The 13,181-nt window shown below is 51.2% G+C and overlaps 5 protein-coding genes across 5 annotated transcripts; 3 read left to right on the top strand and 2 right to left on the bottom strand.

Moving 5' to 3' along the window:
- Positions 1 to 2,578, top strand: ASPZODRAFT_134135 (hypothetical protein). Its single transcript, XM_022723443.1, has 3 exons — positions 1 to 503; positions 598 to 2,185; positions 2,247 to 2,578. Exons 1-3 carry the CDS (start codon positions 291 to 293, stop codon positions 2,255 to 2,257), a joined length of 1,812 nt encoding a protein of 603 aa, XP_022579986.1. The 5' UTR covers positions 1 to 290; the 3' UTR covers positions 2,258 to 2,578.
- A 1,387-nt stretch (positions 2,579 to 3,965) lies between these two features.
- On the top strand, positions 3,966 to 4,895 carry ASPZODRAFT_17692 (hypothetical protein; the record flags this gene model as incomplete). The annotated part of the gene is made up of 2 exons (XM_022727075.1): positions 3,966 to 4,351; positions 4,418 to 4,895. The coding sequence occupies 2 exons, from the start codon at positions 3,966 to 3,968 to the stop codon at positions 4,893 to 4,895; spliced, it is 864 nt and encodes a 287-aa protein (XP_022579985.1).
- A 958-nt stretch (positions 4,896 to 5,853) lies between these two features.
- On the bottom strand, positions 5,854 to 8,210 carry ASPZODRAFT_167907 (hypothetical protein; the record flags this gene model as incomplete). Its single annotated transcript, XM_022726845.1, has 1 exon — positions 5,854 to 8,210. Exon 1 carries the CDS (start codon positions 7,984 to 7,986, stop codon positions 5,854 to 5,856), a length of 2,133 nt encoding a protein of 710 aa, XP_022579984.1. The 5' UTR covers positions 7,987 to 8,210.
- A 724-nt stretch (positions 8,211 to 8,934) lies between these two features.
- Positions 8,935 to 10,511, bottom strand: ASPZODRAFT_69491 (hypothetical protein; the record flags this gene model as incomplete). The annotated part of the gene is made up of 2 exons (XM_022729582.1): positions 8,935 to 10,045; positions 10,117 to 10,511. 2 exons carry the CDS (start codon positions 10,509 to 10,511, stop codon positions 8,935 to 8,937), a joined length of 1,506 nt encoding a protein of 501 aa, XP_022579983.1.
- A 238-nt stretch (positions 10,512 to 10,749) lies between these two features.
- On the top strand, positions 10,750 to 12,580 carry ASPZODRAFT_134131 (hypothetical protein). Its single transcript, XM_022723442.1, has 3 exons — positions 10,750 to 11,478; positions 11,536 to 11,619; positions 11,679 to 12,580. The coding sequence occupies exons 1-3, from the start codon at positions 10,950 to 10,952 to the stop codon at positions 12,440 to 12,442; spliced, it is 1,377 nt and encodes a 458-aa protein (XP_022579982.1). The 5' UTR covers positions 10,750 to 10,949; the 3' UTR covers positions 12,443 to 12,580.
- The last annotated feature ends 601 nt before the right edge of the window (positions 12,581 to 13,181 follow it).

Here is a 13,181-nt window from a genome sequence, read left to right as displayed (position 1 = left end):
GGGAGGGAGAAAGACAGGACAATAGGAATGAAAAGAATAGAAAAGAGATTCTCCGAGTCAATCAGGTGGCATTGGGCGTAGAATTTGCCGCTTGGCAAGGGTTTCAGGAGCCAGTTCGGTGGTGCTGGTGGTTGTTAGGAGTTCAGATGAGTCAAACCCGAAATTTCGAGCAGAGACTCCCGTAGTCGTACCCACCAAGCACTCTCTTTCTTCTTGAAGATAATTCCGGAACTCCAACCCCTCATCAGACCATCTACAACAGGCGAACCGGTCGATTGCAAGCACACACAATGGCCGACAACGCAGTTCAGGATGCCGAGGCCTCCATGGCCAATCTTTTGCTCGATGAGGTCACGGGCGAGAAAGTCTCCAAGAGCGAGCTGAAGCGCCGCCAGAAGCAGCGTGAGAAGGAGGCCAAGAAGAAGGAGAAGGAGGCTGCTGCGCCGGCCAAGGCGGAGAAGAAGGTCTCTGCTGAAGAGGAGGAGGCGAACCTTACCCCCAACGTGAGTAATGTGTTGTGGTTGTGGTTGTGGTTGTGGTTGTTGTTGTTTTTTTTCATGGCGTTGGTATGTCTTATTAACTCTCCTTCTTTTCTAGCAATACTTTGAGATCCGCAGCAATCGAATCAACAAGCTCCGCAGCACCAAGCAGCCCGATCCGTATCCTCACAAGTTCCAGGTGACGGCCGACCTGCGTGAATACCTGAAGGAGTATGAGAGCCTCGCTAAGGGCGAGACCAAGCCCGAGGTCAGCGTCAGCATTGCCGGCAGAGTCTACACCAAGCGCTCCTCCGGTGCCAAGCTGATTTTCTACGATATCCGGGCGGAGGGTGTCAAGGTCCAGGTCGTGTGCCAGGCGCAGAACGTCAAGGGCGACGTCGATTTTGAAGCCCAGCACGAGAACCTCCGACGAGGCGATATTGTCGGTATTGTCGGCTTCCCCGGCCGCAGTAACCCCAAGAACAGAGCCGACGGAGAGCTGTCCATCTTTGCCACAGAGGTTGTCCTGCTGGCGCCGTGCCTGCATGCCATCCCCACGGAGCACTTTGGCTTCCAGGACAAGGAGCAGCGCTTCCGCCAGCGCTACCTCGACCTGATCATGAACGACCGCTCGCGCAACGTCTTCGTCACCCGCTCCAAGATTGTCAAGTACGTGCGTGATTTCCTGGACAACCGTGACTTCGTCGAGGTGGAGACGCCCATGATGAACGCGATTGCGGGCGGTGCCACCGCGAAGCCCTTTGTGACCCACCACAACGACCTGGACATGAACCTCTTCATGCGTGTCGCTCCCGAGCTGTACCTGAAGATGCTGATTGTCGGTGGCCTTGAGCGTGTGTACGAGCTGGGCCGCCAGTTCCGTAACGAGGGTATCGACCTGACCCACAACCCGGAGTTCACCACCTGCGAGTTCTACTGGGCCTACGCCGACGTTTATGATGTCATGAACCTGACCGAGGAGCTGGTCTCGGGACTCGTCAAGCACATCACTGGCGGCTACGAAACCACCTTCCACACCCAGACGGGCGAGGTCTACAACGTGAACTGGAAGGCTCCCTGGAGGCGCGTGGAGATGATCCCCGCTCTGGAGGAGGCGACCGGCGAGAAGTTCCCGCCGGGCGACCAGCTGCATACCGCGGAGACCAACGAGTTCTTGAAGCGCGTGCTGAAGAAGACGGGCGTCGAGTGCTCCCCGCCGATGACCAACGCCCGCATGCTCGACAAGCTGGTCGGTGAGTTCATCGAGGAGACCTGCGTCAACCCCACCTTCATCACCGGTCACCCGCAGATGATGTCCCCCCTGGCCAAGTACCACCGCCAGAACGTCGGTCTGTGCGAGCGCTTCGAGGCCTTTGTCTGCAAGAAGGAGATCGTCAACGCCTACACCGAGTTGAACGATCCCTTCGACCAGCGCCTGCGCTTCGAGGAGCAGGCTCGCCAGAAGGAGCAGGGTGATGACGAGGCACAGCTCATCGACGAGAACTTCTGCACGAGTCTGGAGTACGGTCTCCCCCCGACCGGCGGCTGGGGTATGGGTATCGACCGTCTCGTCATGTTCCTCACGGACAACTACAGCATCAAGGAGGTCCTGGCCTTCCCCTTCATGAAGGACGACAAGACCGCCCACGATAACAAGCCGGCAGCTGAGGTTGTCGGCATTGAGCCCAAGCCCGAGGAGGGAATTCGTAAGTAGAAGAAATCATATCTCCCTACTTTTATTACCTACTGGCTGACTGGTTTCTATAGCCCACAAATAGATGCAGCGTTTGACACAGCATTGATGCTCAGACATAAGAATCATGATGAACAACACTATTAAAAACAGGTTCTATAAGCAATATGCATGAATGAAATTAAAATGAAGTTATTCCCAGGGCTTGATTAACAATGGAGCCTTGAAAAAGAAAATTAATGCTAGAAAGCAGATTTATTAAGCTGTCTTTAGCTGATTCTATGCTTCTGCTTATACTTTTATAAAACTTGTAGTCACTATTCACTGCTCCCTTTATACTAGTGCTTATTAAAGATTTCTTCTTGATATGCATGCAGCCATTGTCTGACAAAGAGGTCATCTGCCGTCTGTGGTATATAAATCTCCTTCTCTCCCCCAACTTGTTCCTCTCTCCATATCTTCTATATATACTCTACTTCTATTTATACTCACCCACAAGTCTTTTTTTTATAAGTACTCATGGCTATTCGCAACCAAGTTTATTCCATATTGTCGCGTGATGGCTGTACTATCCTGTTATCAAGCCAGGTCAATCGCAGCTCGCTGAAGCGATCGAAGTCGCCCACATTTACCCCTATTACCAATACCAGAACTTTTGGAACTTTATGACCTGGCTCTGGAGTGCAGGCTAGTCTTCATTCATTTCGACTCCGAAACCAGGTTGCTCCTTCTTTCTGTCTATCAGATTATCAACGGATCATTCAGACCAGAGATCTCCCCGATTCCTATCGACCTAAGGCGGCCCCGAATGACTGGTGGTATCAATAACTCACTCTGTACGTTCTATAGCTCTTTCGCTCTCGAGGGCACATGGGTTGGTTTCCCTGCCACCAGAAAATTGTGAGAGTTAATCCTTCCATTATCCTGCCGCTATAACTGACCCGGTTGTTGCAGATTCTTTCTGCTGTCTGCACCTGCGTTAAAAGTCCCAGATGCTCTGTTGGTACAGCCTTTGCGGTCGTGGAGGCAGACAAGAGGTGAGTATCTATATCACTACTGATATTACAATGAGTTGAACTGATGTAACTTGGTCAAAGACCCCACAGTGTTTACGATGTCATGTACAATGCACCCGCTATAGCGCAAAGACCCTTAGAGGGATTCAATCAGGTTTTCAAAGAAATTCTCTTCGGACTACAAATCTTTCCGAGTCACTGCTTTTTTTCTCCGGAAACCGGTCATTGACGTTCGGTGGTGGCAGTCAGAATCACAGCTCCCGGGGACGTGTAGATTATCCTTACACTTGATATTTATCAAACGCAAGGAGATTACCTTTGAGAAATGGGGGGTTTATCTATGATATGGGTACTCTCATAAGAGGCTGGCCAGACTAATATTCACACCACCAATCTAGGCCGTCTCTCCATCGACTTCAAGGATCTCTTTCTTCGAAATACATATAGACCAGAGTGTCAAGCGCAAATTGTAGTTATTGTGTTTGTTGTGAATACTAATTGACCATGAATAATAAGAACGTATCTGGTTCTTGGCTTTGGATCATAAACCAAAGCGCGCCCAGACTGGGTTTCATGGGCATTTATAGGCCTCCTGCATGACTTATCACACTGTCACATACTCTGTCGTAGTGAATTATTCTATTAATCATATTACAACACTACTGCAAATGACCTCATCTGCCTTCTTTTTATTACAATTTAGAGGCTAACCCTCTAGAAGCATAAGAAATCATTCACTAAAATAGCTTGCGTGTACAAATTTTGATTTAATCCGCCATGAATGTCCTGCCTCCACCAGATTACCCTCCCGTCAAGCCAAGCGAGTATCCCCAAGTCCCAGCTCGAACGCTACCCGCGACACTTGAACAATTGCATGCCTTTTGCGCCAATGGCGACTACCAGAAGTTCCGGGAGATTCTTGACTTGGCAAGTTCTTCACCGGGGGACTTTGACATATGCGACTTCAATGCGGTAATGATCGAAGCCATCAAACGAGACGATGCGCAGTTGATAAAAGAGCTTCTTGATCGCGGCTTGCCCATAGATCCGCTCTATGCATTGGAAGCTATCAAAGTGAAGGGTAAGAATGCTCTGGATATCTTCCTTCAAAACGGGTGGGACATCAACCAGCCATTGAGCGAGCTTAAACCTCCTGTGCTAGGGTGAGACTCATGATCCCTCAATATCTTCGAAAATTTACCAGAGACAACATTGTAACATTTGCTCAGGTATGCTATTGAAGATGAGGAGATGACAGCTTGGCTCCTTGCTCATGGAGCTGACCCCAATCGTCAATGCGTTATTGATCTTACCCCATTTTCTTTTGCTGTTGAAAACGCCCCTGTTTCTATAATCCGCCTCATTCTCAGTCGTGGTGGAGATGTTCAAAAGGGCAAACTCCTTCATCATGCAATGGAACGGCAGTCGGAGACCATCGAGGTCTTAAAACTTCTCATCGAAAAAGGAGCACCTATCAATTCAACCATGTACGAGAATCATTATCCTTCTCGGGCATTATTCCAGTTTATGGGTCTCGGGACACCTCTCCACAAAGCAGCTGCGCTTGGCAGAGTGGATGTAGTTCGTTACCTGATCGGCGAGGGAGCCAACCAGAGTATCAAAGATTCAAATGGTCGTACAGCTATGGAGTGTGCGCAAATGTTGAACCAGTGGGAGGTCGTCGAGACATTACAGAATGGGAAGTAGCTCGTCTATTGTTTAAACCTTTTTAGTCAGCGATCTATCTGTCTTGATTGTGTTGAGGTTGCATACTCCCTGAAGTATGGCAGTACTTGATATATTAAATACTGCTATATCCATTTCATCCACCTAGTCTGTCGCCTTGACATCTGTGTAGTCGATGGATTCAATCTTATTGTTGGGTGTCCTCCTTTTCCCAGGGAAATCTGTTCAGTCGCTTCAATCTCAGCGTAAGGAGACATGAACTACATGCTTTTCTCTTCGTATTAGTAAACGATCAACTTTGATAGGTACTTGCATAATCACATATCAATTTATTAATATTTTTTCAACTGTATCCATTCCCAGTGAAAAGACACTGCAGTTCCCATGGCAGTTATAAGCTCTGGGTACCGGGTACTATGCGATTTTGTCGACATTGACCTGCTGTTGGTTAGTATGCCACTTGAACTTTCTGAAACTTCGCAAATGCTCCCAGAAGCCATATTGTTAGATATTGGTGTGAATTGTATTTCGAAGTCGTGCCTCAAGTGAATTGACTGGATGCCATCCCGCTTGTACAGAAGAGGCTAGTCCGACAGACTGACAGCTTGGTTCTATTCCTTAAATAGAGTAGTCTGAGTCCCCTGTTTATTAGTAAGCAGCTACAGTCAACAGCACCTCCAGCTCGAGCACCTGCCAAACTTCTTGTTTTATGGCTGTAATCAAAGGGAAATGGCACCCTGGTTATTTCATTCTGGAACTACGGATCACTATCTCAGGTATTGTACAAAAAAAGGTCAAGAAGAAAGACCAAATGCTGATCCAATACAGAAACACAAGATCAAAACCAGATAACTAGGTATCACCAGACCTGATCATGTCAAAAACACCTGTCATTTTCCTTTTTCAGGGCAGAACCAACCGATCTCATCCGCAAACACAAGTGCTGGGATGAGCTCGTCATAAGAAGTCAGAGCTTGAATTAATGCGTGTCCTTTGGCTTGTTTTTGGGCCCCTCGAAGATGCGTTCGTTCCAGTTGATGGAAGATGCTTGACCCTGTGTATTTTCCTGAGGGCGCGAGCGGTCAGAGCCGACTGCTGCCTGGTTCCGGATGGGGGACATGCTGCGACGACGAGCCGGAGGAGGCGCACGACCCTGTCTGTTTGGTTCAAAGCCCGGCCGTCCACCGCTTGACTGGGGCTGGTTCAGAGGCCAGTGACCGGCAGCCAATTCCTGGTATTTGCCCAGCTCGGTAACCCTGTTAGGATGGAGCGACAAGATATCGAATGAAGGGGACTGGACTGGCATGCGAGGAGCCCAATAGCTTTGCATGTTTCCCTGGAAACCGGTCTGCTCCTGGCCGACATGAACCTGACCGTGGATGGAGGGTGTGTCCTTCGGCGGATGAGTCTGCCCACGATATGACCAGGCCTTGCTGGGGTCCGAATATTCGCCACCAGAATTTGCCTGGCCCATACCAGAAGGCACTTGCTGTGTGCGAGGAGGCACACGACTCTGAGTTGTCTGCTGAGCATACAACTGGCTAGTACCGGGCATGGCGTGGCTCGAAACGGGAGGCATTGGTCGCATGCGAGAAACTGAATAACCAGGAGCATGATACTCTGCACGCATCTGGGCGGCGCCGGGCATTTCCTGGCCTTGAAAGCTCCCCATCTGCTGCGAGCGACCAGGCCACTGGCCCTGAGTGTTGTATTCGGCGTGCATGTTGTTAAAATTTCCCGCATCCTGGCCCCGAACTGGAAGCCTCTGTTGCTGGTAGTGGTGCTCCCCCCATCCAGGCATGCCAGGAATGAGATACTCGAATCGCACCTTGGAAGCATCGGCCATGGCCATATCCTGGCGTTGAGACAGGTAGGAGTTCTGCATGGCGGCATACATGCGATCCGACATGCCTTCATGATAGCCATTCTGGTCAGAAAAAAACATGATTTGGTTCTGGGCGTGGGAGGAAAGCGGCTGGGAATGAGGCGCATGCCCCTGTGCACCAACAAAGGAACCAGCCGGGCGATGCGAGCCAAGCCAGGGTCCAGGCAAATAGTGTCCTGCTTCTCTGCCGGGGACGGAATTGGCACGGCCTTGGGTGTAGGACATTGACTTTGGGAGATGGGGTACATGGCCCAGCATCTCGGTCCAGTGAGGTTCTCTGTCCGGCTGATTCTTCGGCAACCAGGGCATAGTGAAAGCACGATCCGACTCCGAGTGGAATGGATCGGGGAGTCTAGGGTCATATATGGGAGGGAGTTGAGGACGAGGGGAGGCTTCATGGGAACCAGCCTTTTCCAGTCTTTCTATTCTTTCAAGGATGGAGTCAGCTTCCTTGCGGATCGATAGCAGAATATTTGCGGCCTCCTGAGCTTCGGTATCGACTTTTGTACTGCTGGCATCGGTCATTTCAGTGTCTGTCGCCTTGACATCGATGTCAGTCATGGTGGTATCGATCATCTGTCCGTCTTTCCACATGGATGGATCTAGGATGGTTGAGTCACTGCTGTGGTCGCTTTCGTGGCCATCGCTCTTCTCTCTGTCGCCTTTGGACTCTTTGACTTCTTCGACTTCCTTGCTTTCAATGTCTCTCTCTTCTTCTTCGTCCTGCTTCTTTGACTTGGCAGGCTGTTTGCGTTGCTGCTTCGGGGCTGGCATTTTCTTTTTACCTCCGCCTCTGGTCTGGCGTGGAGGGTTAGTCCGAGTGGCTCGCTGAGTACTACCACGAGTCAAACGTGTGGCAGCCATCTTGGTTGTTGTTTCATTCTTTGCAGCAGGCGATGTGGTAGGCTCGCTGCTTAGCAAAGACTCAGAGTCCGACACGCTATTGCCGGTAGTGTCGTCTTTGGTAGCGCCGCTTTCTTCGGTCTTCTTGGATGTCTTTTTATCAGTGGCTTTTTCATCGCCGGCATCCTTCTGGGCAGTCTCGCGGGCGGATACTTCAGCTGCGACACCGCCTGGTTCCTTTCTCATGCAGTCGAGACAAAGCTGGATACCACAGTCCAGGCAGCGAATATGCAAATCTATGGTGCGTTGACCACATTCATCACAGACAGCCGACCTGACTGTTACCAGCCTTGTCTGGTGATGAAAGTGTTGTTTACGAGGCATGCTGCCCCTAGGGTATTCAATCTCAGAATACCTACAGTCAGGTCTCCTAGAAGGAGTTGACTATATTGTCTTAGTCCATCTATCTATGATGAGCTTAGAAGAAATCCTTACCTTAGAGAGACTGCCTTCACAGCCAGGTAAGGGAGATATCAGAGAGATGATTTGAGAAAGATATCAGATAAAGGATCAAATGAGGATAAGGAAAAGATGATAATCACAGCAACCCATCTACTCTCTTTAGCTAGAGATGCTATCTTAATGGACAACAGTTGAAGAAGAGACAAGATAGAATCTTGATCGGTAGAGAAAAAAAAAGTGCGAGAGAGAAGGAGGAGGGAGGGGAGGGGAGAGGGGGGAAGTGAGAGAAGTCAAGTGAGCGAAGCCAGCTGCTGCAAACATGAAGTAATCAGTGAATTTACACCAAAGTTTTCTTTCTTCATCAGATCTGTTTGACAAAGGGTACATTCACTTCAGGACATCTTTTGTGGGTGGAATTCTAGATCAAAGTGGCCTCTTTATGCTACTACTACTGTATGTTTCCTACCCGCAGGTTGGGGTCTTCTATAGCAACTGGGGTTTAGCTGAATTGGTAGACTGAAACTTCAAATAGGCTATCACCGTAGAAAGCGTTCGAGAATCTTTACATTCAGATGCAACTCGATTCAAATAGAGAAACAGGATCCTGCAAGCAATTACCGCTGGGGCTGTGAGAGCGGTCTAGGATGGGGGTTTACACACTTTCTACGGGCATACAGCACGACTTATTCAAAGGTATTTGATTTGTATAATACACACAGGGTTCTACCTGCCAATCTATGAATGGAGATGATATAGTAAAACAGGACTTCACGAAGACGACATAGAGAGAAGAAGGTCGTCGACGGAGAGGAACAAACTTGAAAGCAAGAGCACACGAGCTCCCGAGAAAAAAAAAGCCATCTGATAATCTTATAGGCTCTTGGTCGTAGTGGCTGCACGGGAAACCTGGTGGCCCCGTGCCTTGGCAGCCATCTGGAGCAGCTTGGCGGTTCTCGACGGGTGCCAGATACGGCTGCCCAGGACAAGCACCCAGGTCAATAGGAAGAGACTGCCTGCCTGGTGGGCGGAGGCGAGCGGGGTGGGAACGAGGTAGAGCAGGGTTGAGATGCCGAGGCCGACCTGGACCCAGGCGAAGGCGACGACGCCGTGCAAGCCCTTCTTGGCGGCCGGGGGCAGGAAGCGCTTCATGTTGGGGGAGCGGCGAGCGTAAGCCCACAAAGCCATGATGCTGGTGAATGTGGTCATGGCCAGGATACGGTGATCCAGCTGGACGAGGGAAGGATTCTCGAGCATGTTGCGCCACCAGAGATCGGACTGGTCTTGGTGGCGGGAATAGCGGTCATCAAACAGTTCGGATTTGGGAGGGGCCAGGCCGTTGCCCATGAAGGGGAACTCGTTGTAGATCAAACCGGCGTCCAGGCCGGCAACGAGGCCGCCCGACATGGCGGTCACGAACACCAGGAGCGCCAGGCCGGCGACGGAGCGGCGGAAGATCTTGAGCTTGGGGTCACGCAGAGCGGCCAGCGTCTGCAGTCCTGCATCCGGATCAGCCATCAGACGGTGGGAGCGCAGGATGGCAAGGCCGTTCCACAGCATCGCAACATAACACGTGAAGGCGGCCGCCAAGTGAGCCGTCAGTCGGTACTGGCTCACTCGTGGGTGACTGCCCGGCGCGAACAGGTCGTCTTTCAGCCCGGACTTGACCATCCACCAGCCCAAGAAGCCCTGGAAACCAATCAAGCCTGCGATTCCGCCGAGACGAAGGGCCATCGGCTTGGAAACTTTCTTCTTTGCCACAAAGTATACAGCCGGAAGCACAAAGGACATGCCCACGAATCGGCCCCAGAGACGGTGAATCCATTCCATGTAGTAGATCGACTTGAACTCCGACAGGTTCATATGAGGGTTCAACAGCTGAAACTCCGGCGAAGCACGGTATTTTGCAAATTCCGATTCCCAATCCTCGGCGTTCATCGGGGGGAGGGAACCGGTGACAGGACGCCATTCTGTGATACTCAGACTTGGGAAGAATTGTCAGCGTTCTGACAGGGCGATTGTTTCCATTATCGGACTGGGACGAAAGAAACTTACCCTGATTCTGTCAACCGGGTCAATCCACCAAATACGACAATGCCAAACACGCTGGCTGCACTGCCTAACAGCCAGTACGCGACCGCCTTGTCACTGATCTTAGGCAGGCTTGTCCTTGCCTTGACGGCCCCCTCTTCCACTGCGCCGACCGCAGCCGCTGTAGATACCGAGCGGAAGCTGGGCGAGAAGAATCTCTTCGACTTAGCGTTTAACGAAGAAGAATTGGCGCGAGGGGAGGCTTGAGCGAAAGAAAACGCGGTAAATCGTCTGCTGAACGGCCTCCCTCCTCCAAAGCGTTGAGTCGTCTGCAAGCATTGACGGCAGGTAAAGAAGTCCTTGGCCACGCGGGGCGCAAGGCTCCGGAACATAGGTATAGAACTTCCCATGGACGCCATGGCGATGGCACAGGAGAAAGGCTCACGCTCTGTCTAGAGTCTTGAGTCTTGAGTCTTGTCTGGCATCTGGTGCTGTCTTTTCTCTGCAGATGGTTCGGAGGTTCGGAAAGCCGAGCTTCGGGCGGTCCAATCAGCATCGTATGATTTGACGAGAATGTCTCCCTGGTGCCATTGGAGGCGGGCATGGGGATTTTTCGAATTAATTTGGTGAAACAGTAGATTAGTTGGAACTACGTAGCTAGGAATCAAATCACTAATAGGCCTAATGTGCAAGTAGGGGTATTGTAGACTCTGTGATGCCTTACTGATGCCTTTCTGCCTAAGGCATCAGGCCTAGCCCGCAACCGATCCGCCCAGCAACCGATTAATTAATTTGATCAACAATCAACCGCAGAGCTCCAGCGTTCTCTCTCAGCTGCCACCGTCTCACGAGTCAAGATGTCGTACGCGGTGGAATCGAAGAAACGGAAATTCCATCGAGTGCTCGAGTCTATATCGAAACCCTTGAGCGCGGATGCTGCGAATAAACAGGGCCCGACAACGCCGACCTCAAGAGCGCTGCCGGAGCATCTCTCACCCAACCTGTCGATCAAGAAGGTCCGGGTGAACGGTGAGACGGATCTCCCAACCGTTAGGGACAGCTTATCCAAGACCGGGAAACCAGTGTCTCGTGTGCCGTCGACGGCGTCGACAGCATCGATATCGGCGCCTCGTCCGTCTTTTGTGCCGTGGGATCGGGAGCGGTTTCTCGAACGGTTGGAGACTTTTCGGCGGGTGGACAGATGGTCGCCCAAGCCGACTGAAATTAATGAGGTCGCATGGGCTAAGCGTGGGTGGATATGCAGCGGTGTTATGCGTGTGTCTTGCGTTTCGGGCTGTGGCGGGTCGGTAGTTGTCAAGCTTCCCGACGAGCTCGATGAGCTGGACGGTTATGACAGTGAAAAGGTGCAGGAAAGAAAGGAAGTTCGTATGTGACACCTACTCTATGTCTTGGGTCGATCGGATGGTTACTCATTTTTACCAGGTGCGAAGCTCGTGGAGAAGTATGCTCAATCGCTGTCGGAGGGCCATGGCGACAAATGCCCATGGCGAAACAAAGGTTGTGACGGTAGGTCTTGATATCTTTTTTTTTGGTTTGTTTGGAAGTCTCTTTCTAACGTTATCCAGCCACCATCCACCGTTTAGACGTAACCAATCCTGATATCGCCCTCCCCAATCTTCAAAAGCGTTACTTGAACCTGGCAAAGATGGGCGATAAGTTGCCGGCGAGGGACGCCATTGAGATACCACCGGGCCTTGATCTGGAGGAGATAATCAAGATATTACCGGAAGGGTTCCAAAGGGAGTCGGAGGAAGCAAGCCATCCAGAATCGAGCGATACCACCCAGCATACAGAATCTGACAATGAACACCAAGAGCGCGAGTCTGCTGCACCCTCCTCTACGAAACCCACAGAAATCAACCGAGCTGCTTTTGCATTAGCATTCTTCGGCTGGGACTCCATATCGGACGGGGCCGCAGGTCTCGCGGGGTGTGGAGCATGCTTCCGTCGACTGGGCCTGTGGATGTACAAACCCAAGGACAACGGGGACGCGGGTGTCTACAATACCCTCGACGCGGCAAATGAGCATATGGAGTACTGTCCCTGGATCAATGGAAAGACCCAGAGCGGGAAACGGGAGTCCGCAGAGGATTCCAACGGCTGGAAACTCCTGTCTCGAGCGATCCATGTCAAACTCCGCAGGCATCTCCGCTCCATTGCCTCCATGGACACTCTCCGCACCGATGCGGACGCTGCCTCGGTCGATGGATCGGTGGTGAACGACGAAACCCAGAAGACGACTGATCGCGAGTGGTGGGCCAAGCTCCGGCGAATGCGACAGGTGCTGAATGTCCGCTCTCCAAAGAGAACCAAATCCTTGAACCCCTAACACTTTTCTTATTATTTCATGATATTGCTTGAAGCGCGGCGTCAGGGACACTGAGTTTACCTTGTGCAGTTAGATCATCTTAATGCTACCACAGTATACCCTTTTGCAATACAGACATTCTTGGCCTTGAGAAATAATATATAACCATATAACTATATACGGACCATATAAGTAAATAATATCACGTCGATCGCTCCATAAGCGGCCCAACAGGCCTCGGCTTAACTAAGCAGGTCGACAGGCCTGGAAGCCTCACCAAAGTTACGGGCAGCCAGCACCGCATGCAGACAGTCAGCGCTGGCCCTGTTCATTTGCAAGAGACCATGGGGAGACCAGCCAGGCAGAATCAACTCTCTTCCATCCCTCCTCTTCATCGTGGACAGCGACACGCCGTCGACGTCAGCCCCGGCGTCCAGTGAAGCCGGTATGTACGATCCCGCACGGGACAGCTGGGACCGCTCCCAGGATGAGGCCCGCTCTGGCCAGCCTCAGCCTTCTCACCAGCCTGGATCGTCTGCAGACGCGGAGGGGCACAGTATTCCAGTGTCGGTGAGTGGTAATTCTTTTTCATTTGAAAAAAATCATATTGTACGAGTCGCTAGACTTTTCAGAGAAGATGGAGGGCTGTTGGTTTTCTTTCTCTCTGTGATCTGCTCTGGTTGCTGCTTTATGTGGATCCCAACCGTCACACCGACATGGGGGGATTCACGATTGACTAAGATTTTATTTTCGCCTTGAA

The sequence above is a fragment of the Penicilliopsis zonata genome, assembly GCF_001890105.1.
Source record: "Penicilliopsis zonata CBS 506.65 unplaced genomic scaffold ASPZOscaffold_11, whole genome shotgun sequence".
NCBI classification, from domain to species: Eukaryota; Fungi; Ascomycota; class Eurotiomycetes; order Eurotiales; family Aspergillaceae; genus Penicilliopsis; species Penicilliopsis zonata.
Note: the sequence above shows the minus strand (reverse complement) of the source record. Positions and strands in the feature narration are given on the sequence as shown.

What these genes read in the sequence shown, in the direction of transcription:
- ASPZODRAFT_134135 (XM_022723443.1), top strand. Translation starts at nt 291, where the DNA reads ATGGCCGACAACGCAGTTCAGGATGCCGAGGCCTCCATGGCCAATCTT. An exon ending in AGGCGAACCTTACCCCCAAC is followed by an intron (nt 504 to 597) that starts GTGAGTAATGTG and finishes CTTCTTTTCTAG; the next exon opens with CAATACTTTGAGATCCGCAG.
- ASPZODRAFT_134131 (XM_022723442.1), top strand. Translation starts at nt 10,950, where the DNA reads ATGTCGTACGCGGTGGAATCGAAGAAACGGAAATTCCATCGAGTGCTC. An exon ending in GCAGGAAAGAAAGGAAGTTC is followed by an intron (nt 11,479 to 11,535) that starts GTATGTGACACC and finishes CATTTTTACCAG; the next exon opens with GTGCGAAGCTCGTGGAGAAG. An exon ending in GCGAAACAAAGGTTGTGACG is followed by an intron (nt 11,620 to 11,678) that starts GTAGGTCTTGAT and finishes AACGTTATCCAG; the next exon opens with CCACCATCCACCGTTTAGAC.